Source organism: Engraulis encrasicolus, chromosome 3 (assembly GCF_034702125.1).
Source record: "Engraulis encrasicolus isolate BLACKSEA-1 chromosome 3, IST_EnEncr_1.0, whole genome shotgun sequence".
Lineage (NCBI taxonomy): Eukaryota > Metazoa > Chordata > Actinopteri > Clupeiformes > Engraulidae > Engraulis > Engraulis encrasicolus.
In genome coordinates, this window is record NC_085859.1 from 7,189,545 (window position 1) to 7,203,154 (window position 13,610).

General features: G+C 43.0%; 1 protein-coding gene across 1 annotated transcript; it reads left to right on the forward strand.

The window, feature by feature from the left end:
- Nucleotides 1-5,904: 5,904 nt before the first annotated feature.
- On the forward strand, nt 5,905-13,610 carry LOC134446493 (gastrula zinc finger protein XlCGF26.1-like). The gene is made up of 8 exons (XM_063195860.1): nt 5,905-6,151; nt 6,218-6,835; nt 6,967-6,976; nt 7,350-7,489; nt 8,598-8,874; nt 8,959-9,176; nt 9,433-9,583; nt 13,421-13,610. The coding sequence occupies exons 1-8, from the start codon at nt 5,905-5,907 to the stop codon at nt 13,608-13,610; spliced, it is 1,851 nt and encodes a 616-aa protein (XP_063051930.1).

Sequence of the window (13,610 nt, forward strand, 5' to 3'; positions counted from 1 at the left end):
GGTGTGAGAGGCGTCATCCTGGCGAATCTCTCTGAAGCTCCCTCCATGCTATGATAGCGCTGTTGCCCTGGTAAGTAAGCTGCATCATGAGGGGGATAGTTGGACCGCTGTAGGGCTGGAAGGGAGACGGCATAGTCGTCCATCCAGGCTGGCTGCCTTACTGTATGGCGGGGGCGCACATCTGTAGGTGGCGGGCTCCTTCTCTGGTCTGGGAACATCTTCAATAATCCACAGTGACTACACTATCCTCGCTGGGGCCTCCAATTTGTTATGATGAATGATAGTTCTTTACGGAAAGTTGTAGCCACTGTGGGGCATCGGTAAGAATACACTCTTTGAAGAAGATGTACAAGGGGATTGGGTATTTATTAAATAATAAATCAGTAATTACACATTACTTGAGTGTGTGTGAATAAGGTGTGTGTGTGTGGTTTCTGAAAAGGTAAACAGAAATGACAGAGGAGAAATAATTACTCCAAAAATACAGTGCTATAAGACATTAGCATCCATATAGCTTCACAGACAAATATGAAAGTAGCATAGTTTCCAATAAGCTAAACACAAATGCTCCATTAATAGTCAGAAATATAGCAGGTCAAAACGCCACTGTTTCCCCTCATAATCTACTCAATAATCATTACAAATATCCGTTATACACATATCTCAACCCTATAAGCATGAATATACAGAATATCACGACGGCAGATAAAACTGTAACATTGTAAACCTCGCGGTTACCTCGCGCATAATAACTCGCGGTAAAACTTTACCTCCGCGATTGAAATCAAACAATGTCTACATCAATCCTGCGTAATATTACACAATGAAACATATAAACAACAAATAAGCAGGTGTACTTACGATTCTGGACGCACACAAGACACAAAATACAGAAATAAACTGCTAACTAAGCAACATGTTCAGAGATGGAAACATGGCGACCTCGCTCCAAACTTTCTGGAATATTACTGAGACAGGCATCGTTCACGTGCCTGCACGGAGGAGGCGCTCTCTGATTGGCTGATTCTCATACTAATACAATATCAACCTGACACATAGTCAGACCCTTTGTCACAAGTATACTGTATTAACTTACAGATGTAAAATATTTCGCGGCCAATATAAACTTAATGTACCGGTAGTCGTGTGTTACACAACGTGCTACATTAGCTAAGCAGTAAACATAGTAAATCAGGGGGTATAACAAGCCTGTGTCGAAATTCATTTCAGTACATCAAGATCGATGAATGCGACGCGATTTCAATGTTAATGTTCTGCTTCACGGTGCTTTGTTTTTAAATAAAAACGAACAGTCTGCCAGGAAAACTTAAAATACGATTGTTTATGAACAGGCGATAACCCGGGCAGCCTCTAAAACATGGATCGTTCATTTCAGCCAATCAGGTGACAAGAGCGACAGATAAGGCAGAAGCGACAGGTAAGGTGCCGACACAGGCCATGGTTGCCCAGCAGAGTTCTACAGTTCTACAAGGCTGCATGTGTGTGTGTATGAATGAACATTCTAAAGGTGACAGTTTGCTGTATGAACTACAATATTGTGTGCTGCCCTGTTTTTACACTAAAAAGTTTGGCAATTTGTCCAATGAAATTAACACACATAAATGCCACAACCCTACTCTCCGTGTCAAAGTTTAGATCACGTTTCTAGGCCAAATGGTTCAGTCAAAAAATGTCTATGCGCTGAGCTGTTCACACACTACACACACACACAATTATGAATGAGGAAAGCCCATAGGGACTATAAAACAGCTATCTCTCAAACATTCTTAAGAGTTGGCTAATGATCTTTACACAGTTTGTAGTCAGAATCAAGACCTCTCTGACAATGCCTTTATCTAGTCGATAGGTAAAGCGGTTAATTTTATTTTATATAAAAACCAAGGACAGGTCACCTCTCACTTTAACTGCCAGGGCTAGTGACATCATCATTCTGAACATTCTACCATTCATTTCAATTAGGGTAAAAACAGATCAAAACGGAGGAAAAACGAGTCTGGTGAATGAATAAAAGGGGCTAGGCCAGCAAGCAATGCAGAATGTACCATTCGGAGCCCTTTTCGAACTGGTCGTTTTGGCGCTCGAACCGCGTCTCTATCTCGAACGCTGCAATGATTCAAAGCTGGCTTGCGAATGCCCGCAAGCATACTAAATGACTTACAGCATGTTCTGTTTGTGTTCCAAGATGATGTATTTGTGTTGTAGAATAGTGAAAGGATGTTCAGCCTCAGACCACACAGCTGTGTGGTAACAAATATATTTTACATTGACCTTCTTTTCTGACTGAAACATTTGGAAGTAGATTAAATTGATGGTGTTAGTGCAACACTAGCTCATGGTGTTATGTATCTGTTACAGAACGTATTCCTCTGCACCTAATATGAGGATGATCGATCTTGCTCCTGCTTTAAAGTTGATATTTAAAGTTGATGTTTGCAGGCTGGTGGTGGATGAGAAATCAGATTGAGATCTACTTCTGTTTAGCATTGTGCTCCTGTTTAAAGGGGCACTGTGCAGGAAATGGTCAAAAACGGTACTGCAACTATGCTGCTCATTGAAACTGGGTTGCCTATTGCCAAATTTGATCTTTTCATGGAAGTTTACTGAGTAATAAACTAATATTTTCTAGTATGGCCCAAGTACAGTCAGTTTTGCACCTAAATATGGCTATTTCTGGAAATTCAAAATGGCGGACCATGGAGAAGATCCCCCCTTTCATGTATGAAAAGTGCAATTTTTCCAGTCATAATGAACACTTTGAATTTGATGGTGGTGGTGGTGAATATTCATGAAAAAGGTAACATTAGTGAATGGGTAGCATGGATTCTGGAAATAATCAACAAAAAATCGATTCAAAGTTGGTAATTCCTGTTTAGCATTGTGCTCCTGTTTAAAGTTGGTGTTTCCTGTTTTTGTTTTTCAGGTCTTCCCACCTGCTAATGCCTGGCTTACAATAATGGCATCCCAACCTCTAATGTCAGTGAAGGAGGAGCCAGAAGAAGAGGACTTTGATGACTTTCTATACTCTTATATACGTGCACATCCAATAGAGGATGAGAAGCCTAAATTGGAACAAAACTTTAAAACTGTAATGTATGAGTCGCCTACTGTTCCTGAGCCAGACTTCATGAGGACCTTGGGTAAAGAAGAGGAGGAAGAGGAGGAGGAGGAGGAGGAGGATGAAGAACAAGAAGAGGAGGAGGAGGAAGAGGAGGTTGGACAGTGCAGCCAAGATGCATCTTCAGCAGAAAGTAAGCCAAGTTGGTATGAATTTCCATAAACTCAATCGTTTAATTTCAAGTGTGCTATTTTGTGGTGCATTCAGACAGGATAAGAAAAAGTCTGTGATTTACTCAATCGACAGACATTGTGACCGGGAAAAACTCAACTACATCATAGAGACATTGCTATGACACAGGCCCTGTTAAGGTCTAACAAGGCAAAGGGGTTTAACTTCCATGGTGCCAATACGGCTGGGTGGCACTGTAAAAATAACAAATATGTAGATGAAACTATATTGTAGAGAGGAGTTTTGCATAAAAATGAAATTACAGGTAGACATGTCCAGTCTATTAGTCACATCCAGTGCTCTTAAAGGGACACTGTGTGAGATTTTTTTGTTGTTTATTTCCAGAATTCCTGATACCCATTCACTAATGTTACCTTTTTCATGAATACTTACTACCACCATCAAATTATAAGTATTCATTATGACTGGAAAAAATGCCCCTTTCATACATGAAAACGGAGATCTTCTCCATGGTCCGCCATTTTGAATTTCCAGAAATAGCCATTTTTAGCTGCAAAAATGACTGTACTTGGGCCATACTAGAAAATATTAGTTTATTACTTAGTAAACGTTAATGAAAAGATAAAAATTGGCAATATGCAGCCCAGTTTCAATGAGCAGCATAGTTGCAGTACCTTTTTTGCCCATTTCCTGCAGAGTGTACCTTTAATTAGCTTTTTTCACTACCAGCCAAAATGGCTATTGATGTTAATTTTACTAGCCAAACACACTCTCACTAATGGGTCAAAGTGGCTTTTCTTTTCTACCAGCATTTGGCAGGCTGACTGCTGTTAATTTAGAGTCCTGGGGCCTCATTTATCAAGCATTCTTAGGCACAGATCTGTGCGTAAAGCGTGCGTGCGATCATTCCTGAGCAAAGTGTGGGATTTATGAACATGTACTTGAACGTAGAAATGTGCCTAAATCTACACACACCTCAGACCATCCGTGCGAGTGGAAGAAACGCGAAATTGCAAATAATATTGACCGTGCAAGGTACAGTTTGCTTTGAATGACAATGGAGTATGACATTGTGCTATTTTACAGTGTTTTCGTCCATGTGTGTCTCCTTCTTTTACTTATTTTGAAACACTGTCCTCCTCCTGTCGAAAGCACCTCCACTTCTGCTGCGGAAATGTTTCTATCTCCGCACTTCCCGCCAGCGCTTCGACTGGCGCGTGTGTCCGCGTGTGTTCATGTGTGTCCAAACAGGGTGGCGCCTTCGAATTAACATGGCATTTGAATATATTTTAATACCATATATGGTTACTCGGAGGCGTTTCAGGATGCAAATTACCACGAATGCGCGCGTGCACAGTGATTTGGAAGGTGTGGGATTTATCATGCAGACGTGTGCGTAGGAGCAGCCAACGCACGTTTGATAAATCCCGATTTTTCTGTACTTGCGAACATTCTAAATTTCACTCGTAAGACACAATTTAGAAGACATTCTACGAACTGATGATAAATGAGGCCCCTGGTCACATCTATTGGTGTAATGTAGTGACTATGGCCAGAGATTTAATATTTTGTCACAGTTGACACTCAGAAGGGCCAAGTAGGCCTACTCATAGCCAGGCCGTGCCCTCCTAGTGACACAACAGGGCATGGGCAGCCATGGGTGAGCGGTTAGGGCATCAGACCTGCATCCCATAGGTTGCCGGTTCGACTCCCGACCCGCCAGGTTGGTGGGGGGAGTAATCAACCAGTGCTCTCCCCCATCATCCTCCATGACTGAGGTACCCTGAGCATGGTACCGTCCCACCGCACTGCTCCCCATGGGGCGCCACTGAGGGCTGCCCCCTTGCACGGGTGAGGCATAAAATGCAATTTCGTTGTGTGCAGTGTGCAGTGTTCACTTGTGTGCTGTGGAGTGCTGTGTCACAATGACAATGGGAGTTGGAGTTTCCCAATGGGCTTTCACTTTTTCACTTTCACTTTTTCAACAGCTTTGGCGTTGCTACCAGTCAGGTCAAGAGTCAATGCAAGCACTTTCTGATTTCCCAAATACGGGAACTCCTCCCACTTTGTTGGGAAGCAAACAATCAAACTAAGGGAGGCCGTTTGGGAAATGCTGTTTGGGAAATGTTAATTGTTATGCTCTTGGTCAGATGATCCAAGTCGATGATTTTTGTCATGTTTTTGGTATAAGGTGTGTATTAGGGTAAATGTTGAAGGCGGGGGGGGGGGGTATTTTGTATGTATTGACTGTCTTCGTGTCCAATGCGCCACCTACTTAGAAGAAAGGACAATAAAGGTACTACTACTACTAAACAGGCTAGCCTACTCACATTCTTACTTTTCAGATTTGTATGGCTACATGTTGTCTTCAATACGTTTAACCATGTGACTAAATCTCTAAATCTCTCAACGTGTAAAAGATATGTGTCATTCAAGCTGAATCATACAATACATCATTGTGTGTGTTCAATGTGTGTAATATTGTCTTAAAAATGCCTATTTATGTTGTAGGCGATGATCAGAGGATTCAGTCTAATGGAAGACAGTCCACAGAGGGGAAAGGATACACAGGAAGACAGAATCCTGAGACAGCAAACAAGTTTCAGTGCTCTCACTGTGAAAAGAGTTTTACTGACATGGACAGTTTCAAGAAACACCAGAGGATCCATTCAGGGGGTAATCCATTTGAGTGCTCAGAATGTGGAAAGAGTTTAAGTAGCATTAGCAAACTCAAGAGACACCAGAGGATCCATACAGGGGAAAAACCATTTAAGTGCATTCAATATGGAAATAGCTTTAGTACCAAGACTATACTCAAGACACATCAGATGATCCATACAGGGGAAAAGCCATTTGAGTGCTCAGATTGTAAAAAGGAATTTAGTCAAATAGGCAATATCAAGACTCACCAGGTGATCCATACAGGGGAAAAGCCTTTTCAGTGCTTAGAATGCGGAAAGAGTTGTAGTAACAAGGGCCACCTCAAGACACATCAGATGATCCATACAGGGGAAAAGCCATTTGAGTGCTCAGATTGTAAAAAGACATTTAGTCAAATAGGCAATCTCAAGACTCACCAGAGGGTCCATACAGGGGAAAAGCCATTTGAGTGCTCAGATTGTAAAAAGACATTTAGTAAAATAAGCAATCTCAAGAGACACCAGAGGACACATACAGGGGAAAAACCATTTGAGTGCCCAGAATGTGGAAATAAGTTTGGTCACATGAGCAGTCTCAAGAAACACCAGAGGGTCCATACAGGGGAAAAGCCATTTGAGTGCCCAGAATGCGGAAAGCGTTTTAGTCATATGGACCATCTCAGAAAACACCAGATGATCCATACAGGGGGAAAGCCATTTAAGTGCACTCAATGTGGAAATAGCTTTAGTCAAATAGGCAATCTCAAGAGACACCAGAGGACACATACAGGGGAAAAACCATTTGAGTGCTCAGAATGTGGAAAGCGTTTTAGTCACATGCGCAGTCTCAAGACACACCAGCTGATTCATACAGGGGAAAAACCATTTGAGTCCTCAGAATGTGGAAAGAGATTTAGTCAAATGAGCAGTCTCAAGCTACACCAGATGATCCATTCAGGGGGAAAGCCTTTTCATTGCTCGGAATGCGGAAAGCGTTTTAATCTAATGGGCCATCTCAAGCAACATCAGAGGATCCATACAGGAGAAAAACCATTTGAGTGCTCAGAATGTGGAAAGGCCTTTAGGCAGATGGGCACTCTCAAGGCACACCAGAGGATCCATGTGGGGGGAAAGTCATTTCAGTGCTCAGAATGTGGAAAGAGTTTTAGGCATATAAGCAATCTCAAGAGACACCAGATGATCCATACTGGGGAAAACCCACTTGAATGCTCAGAATGTGGAAAGAGCTTCAGTTGCATTCGTAACCTCAACATTCACCAGATGATCCATACAGGGGAAAAGCCATTTGAGTGCTCAGAATGTGGAAAGAGTTTTAGGCAAATAGGCCATCTCAAGAGACACCAGAGGATCCATGTGGGGGGAAAGCCATTTGAGTGCTCAGATTGTGGAAAGAGTTTTAGGCAAATTGGCCATCTCAAGAGACACCAGAGAATCCATACAGGGGAAAGACCATTTGAGTGCTCTCAATGTGGAAAGAGTTTTACTGAAATGAGCACTCTCAAGAAACACCAGATGATCCATACAGGGGAAAAGCCATTTGAGTGCTCAGAATGTGGAAAGAGTTTTAGGCAAATAGGCCATCTCAAGACACACCAGAGGATCCATATGGGGGGAAAGCCATTTGAGTGCTCAGAATGTGGAAAGAGTTTTAGGCAAATAGGCCATCTCAAGAAGCACCAGAGAATCCATACAGGGGAAAGACCATTTGAGTGCTCAGAAAATGGAAACAACTTCACCCTCTACTGCATAGGCTTGCCATATGGCAACTGTTAACTTTTTCCAGTTTTTCTAGTAGATGGTACACTATAACCTATATATTTAGACTTATTTGTGATAAGACAGCCTTTTACTTTGAAACCAAAAAAACTTTTCAGGTCACATGATTAAGAAATAAACACAGGAAGCCCTTTTTCATCACCTACAAGGCCTCCATAAACCAAGGTATTACCAACATTTCAGCCCAAAATATTGTTATAAAAAAAAACCCACTATCTGTAATATGTAAACTGATATTTTTCATCATTAAAACAACTTATGATGCAAAGGTTTTTTTGTAAAATGGTAAAATGTTATGGTTGCCATATGGCAACTTCATGCAGTTATGGAACAACATTTTGGCCATTCACCCCAATCAACCCCATTGGAATGATTTAGAATTAGAGTAGTATGAGGCTATTTTTACAAATATTTCTTATAATTCTTGTGCCAAATGAATATGTTGTACTTATATTTGTAATTTTAGACATGTTTAATGTAAAAATGCATTGTACATGTTTGCAAATAAGTGTAAACAACCTTTTCGGAAGTTTTTTTGTAAATGTGTGTACATGTCTATGGGCCGAATTGTTGACCATATTTTGCTATCTTACCAAAAATAATTTCACTAAATACTAAAAATATATATTTTAATTCATGTAATTTAATGAGTTTTAACATTTGGAAAGTAATATATTGGAGTTTTATCAAGGAAAAATTATCTTTTTGAGGAAAAACCTGATTTTACACAAGATTCCACGACTGCATGAAGTTGGCAACCATAAGCAAAAATCTTAATTAAAAAAAAAAATATATATATTTTTTTTTGGAAATCTCTTATTTAACTCATTTTAACACTAAAAAGAAACTGAAACAGTTTTTACATTGTAAATATAATAATTCATGCAGTAGAGGGTTCAGTATCATTAGCAGCTTTAAGACACACCAGAGGATCCATACAGGGGAAAAGCCATTTGAGTGCTCAGAATGTGGAAAGTGTTTTAGTAGCAAGAAGTACCTCAAGGTACACCAGAGGATCCATACATTGGATAAAACATTTGAGTGTTCAGAATGTGGAAAGAGCTTCAGTTGCATTGGCAGCCTTAAGACACACCAGAGGATCCATACAGGAGAAAAGCCATTTGAGTGCTCAGCATGTGGAAACAACTTTAGTCAAAAGACACATCTCCAGCAACACCAGAGAATCCATTCAGGGAGAAATACATTTCCATGCTCAGAATGCGGAAAGAACTTTAGTCACATGGGCACTCTCAGGCAACACCAGAGGATCCATACAGGGGAAAAACCATTTGAGTGCCCAGAATGCGGACAGCGTTTTAGTCATATGGGCCATCTCAGGCAACACCAGAGGATCCATACAGGGGAAAAGCCATTTAAGTTCCATCTGCCTGGCCGACCCCCTCACCCAGGACAAGGCCAAGGGGCTACTGGACAAGGCCCTCGCACAGAGGCCCGACTACATCAAGGCAGTGGTGAAGAGGGGAGAACTACTCAGTGAGTATTGGAGTGTGTGTGTGTGTGCGTGTGTGTGTGTGTGTGTGAGACCAGCCTCATTTTCTTTCTCGGGTCGGGAGTAGAATTATGAGGGCATCACGCTGACTGTGTGTGTGTGCGTGCGTGCGTGCGTGCGTGAGTGCGTGCGTGCGTGCGTGCGTGCGTGCGTGCGTGCGTGCGTGCGTGCGTGCGTGTGTGTGTGTGTGTGTGTGTGTGTGTGTGTGTGTCCATCAGGTCGGGAGCAGAAGTACGACGAGGGCATCACGTTGCTAAGGAACATGTTAGCCAATCAGAGCGACTGTGTGCTGCACAGGATGCTGGGAGATTTCCTATTCGCCGTCCAGGAGTACCAGGAGTCAATCGACCAATACAGCATAGCACTCAGGTACACACACACACACACACACACACACACACACACACACACACACACACACACACACACACACACACACACACACACCAATACAGCATAGCACTCAGGTACACACACACACACACACACACACACACACACACACACACACACACACACACACACACACACACCAATACAGCATAGCACTCAGGTACACACACACACACACACACACACACACACACACACACACACACACACACACACACACACACACACCAATACAGCATAGCACTCAGGTACACACCAGTGGCGGTTTTGGGGGGTGTGATGTTGGTAAACACAAATTATGTAACCAAGCCAAACTAGTGGGGTCTCCCCCAGATTAGATTGTTTAAAACGCTCCTAAATTGTGAATTTTGACCTCTTCAGACAGCTCCCTAGGCTACTAAGTCATTCTACCACGTTGCATTTGACATCCTTCACTCCACGACTTGAAAATACAATCCAAATGTTCGCGTTGCATCTTACAGCGATGCATTGAACAGAAAAACACATCACTGACGGTCATCATTCCAGAAAGGGTTCTTATTCTGCTAGGTAGAACTAATAGAAATGAAGTCAAGAGTGGCCACGAGCGTTGCGACCAGGGTACACTCACTGTAGCCTACACGAGAGCTGCCAAAAACTTGCGTAGGCCTGCCGTTAACTTGAAAACAGGCTACGGGAAAGACAGACAACAGCCCTTCTGAACAATTGTGAAGTGAACCCATCTATGGATGAGCGAGTGAACCCGTTCCTAAGCCGCAAGCAAACCAAACATGTTACAGCGGACAAATATAACCTTACCTTGAAATGCTGTCTTGACCGCAGAAATCCCGAACTTTCACTTAATCCACACGTTTTCAAAATTAGGCCTATTGTCCACGTTCCCGTTTGTAATCCATATGATATCATAGCTAATTATAAGAAAGGCATATTGTGCTGCCGTTTAGCTATTCTCTTCAACTAACTGACGGTGTGTGGTTCATGTTATCTGCATATTCATTCGTTTCTTCTTGATATGTCCCAAAAGTTCTACTGCATGATTTGTCCACATCCAAAACACAGACGTTTCTTGAAAACTTTTATTGCAGTTCAAATGTGTTGTCAGTCTTCGAGATTATCATAAAAGCAACTGGCTTCAGTCAAAAATGTAAACATCACGTCTGCCTGAGCTCTACTTCCTGAATCCAATGTAAACGTAAGGTGTCAGATCGAGTTATAATCATTGACAGTAAATAGAATGGTTATAATTCATCAACTCATCTGTCAATCATATTTTCCGGTGCGCTATTGGTAGGCCTATGAGCACAATCAAAATGTGCTTCAAAACCTGGCGGGGCATCGGCGGAATGCCAATTAAAAAACAGATTCTCTGCCATTGACTCCAAGTCATTTAGAATTTGTGCTTCATTTGCTGTGGTAACGTGTTTCACCATCGCTGTTAAACAGTGTTTCTCGATAGCCACTGTGGTGTCGCTGTTTAACCAGTTTTATAAGAACCGCCAGTAGCAGACAACACAGACAGCTGAATCACATCAACAGGATGAAGGGTTTAAATTCAGATGTCGCGTTTGTCGCTTTTATATTGGTAAGCCGTGCTTCAAGTGCTTACATTAAGAACCACCTCTGGTACACACACATACACACACACAAACACCAATACAGCATATCACTCAGGTAGGTGTAGACCCGTCTGTCTGTCTGTCTGTCTGCCTGTCTGTCTTTCTGCCTGCCTGTCTGTCTGTCTGTCTGTCTGTCTGTCTGTCTGCCTGTCTGTCTGTCTTTCTGCCTGCCTGTCTGTCTGCCTCTCTGTCTGTCTGCCTGCCTGCTTGTCTGTCTGCCTGTCTTTCTGCCTGCCTGCCTGTCTGTCTGTCTGCCTGCCTGCCTACCTGTCTGTCTGCCTGCCTGCCTGCCTGACTGCCTGCCTGTCTGCCTTTCTGTCTGTCTGTCTGCCTGTCAGCCTGCCTGCCTGCCTGCCTGCCTGTCTGTCTGTCTGTCTTCCTGTCTGTCTGTCTGCCTGCCTGCCTGCCTGTCTGTCTATGTCTGTCTGTCTGCCTGCCTGTCTGTCTGTCTGTCTGTCTGTCTGCCTGCCCGTCTGGATTCTAATGACCAGGGGTCTCTTGTCCAAAGAGTAGTAGATTTCCTACTGAACATTTGCTTGAGTGAAAATCTGAAGAAATTCATTTGCACCTGAAAATCTTAAATGTATCAGTGCATGCATAAACAGGTTCTCCTGCTGATCCATGTGATGTGTCTGATTTCACATGAAATCTTGTAGTAATCACTCAAAAATGGAAAAAAGGAGGCGCACACAAGACTTGTGTGAAAAAGTGTATTGAAGCCGAAAATATACAACAGAAGTCTAAGGATTAACTGGAGAGACATTGAAAATGGACTAGCTCCGAAACGTCTGTCTCTCCAGTTAATCCTTAGACTTCTGTTGTATATTTTCGGCTTCAATACACTTTTTCACACAAGTCTTGTGTGCGCCTCCTTTTTTCCATTTTTGAGTGATTACTACTTTTTTGGGAGTGCTCGCACCAAGCAATACACGAGCATTGAGTTCAAGGCGCAGACGCCGACCTTTGTTGGTCTTTTTGTCATTCGCATGAAATCTTGTACACATGCACTTTTTCCTGCTAAGTCAGTATTGGTACGTCTAAAAATGTTTGTGAAGTTACTTACGGAGCTTTTGTGTGCGTAAATGTAGAGATAATTATAATCTGTAGAATTATAATCTGTAGCAAAAACTTTGCCATATTCATTTTTATATTCAGTTAAGCGTGCTCACAGTTGTAACTTGTTTTCTGTTCCTATTGCACTCTGTTCCCTTTCCCTGGAGAAACGGGGGCCTCAAGGTCATTCTCTGATAAGATGCAAAAGGGAGGCATCCTCTCACCACCTGTGTAACCACTGTGTGATTTTTTTCCATGTGCGTCTCTATGTGTGTCATGCTACATGCTACAGTGATGGATTGACTTTCACTAGCTTAGCGACATGCTCCCTCTTTTAACTTGTCTTAAAGCAAGACAACAGCTTACATGAGAAATAAGACACTTTACCACCTTTATATTTAGTTGGAGGGGGGAGATGAGGGAGTATTCTGAAAGTCAAAGAGCAAGTTCTCTGCCATCTTTACGCTCCCTCTTCCGCGAAAGGAATTACACCATGATCAACTTGGGGGCAGCCGTGGCTCAGTGGTTAGAGCACTGAGTTGGCAACCCAAAGGGTTCCCGGTTCAATGTCCGACCGGACCACGGCTGAAGTGCCTTTGAGCAAGGCACCTAACCCCCACACTGCTCCCCTTAATTAGTTTAATTAATTTCCTGAACAGTAAGTAAGTTTTGTACATGAGGCCCCAGATGTCATTGAAAGCCATGCAGAAGATGCAGAGTCATCTGGTGTGTGTGTGTGTGTGTGTGTGTGTGTGTGTGTGTGTGTGTGTGTGTGTGTGTGTGTGTGTGGTGTGTGTGTGTGTGTGTGTGTGTTTGTGTGTGTGTGTGTGTGTGGTGTGTGTGTGTGTGTGTGTGTGTGTGTGTGTGTGTGTGTGTGTGTGTGTGTGTGTGTGTGTGTGTGTGTGTGAGAGAGAGACCCTAAGTCTACATGTATAATCCTAACTGTGTGTGTGTGTGTGTGTGTGTGTGTGTGTGTGAGTGAGAGAGAGAGAGAGAGAGACCCTAAGTCTACGTGTATAATAACTCTGTGTGTGTGTGTGTGTGTGTGTGTGTGTGTGTGTGTGTGTGTGTGTGTGTGTGTGTGTGTGTGTGTGTGTGCGCGTGTCTGTGCGTGCGCGTGCGTGTGTGTGTGTGTGTCCTGTAGCCTGGACCCTAATGACCAGAAGTCGTTGGAGGGGATGCAGAAGATGGAGAAGGAGGAGTCTCCGATGGACGCCACGGTGGAGCTGGATGGAGACGACATGGAGGGCAGCGGAGAAGACGCAGAGCTGGAGGGCAGCGACAGCGAAGCAGCGCAGTGGGCAGACCAGGAGCAGTGGTTTGGAATGCAGTGA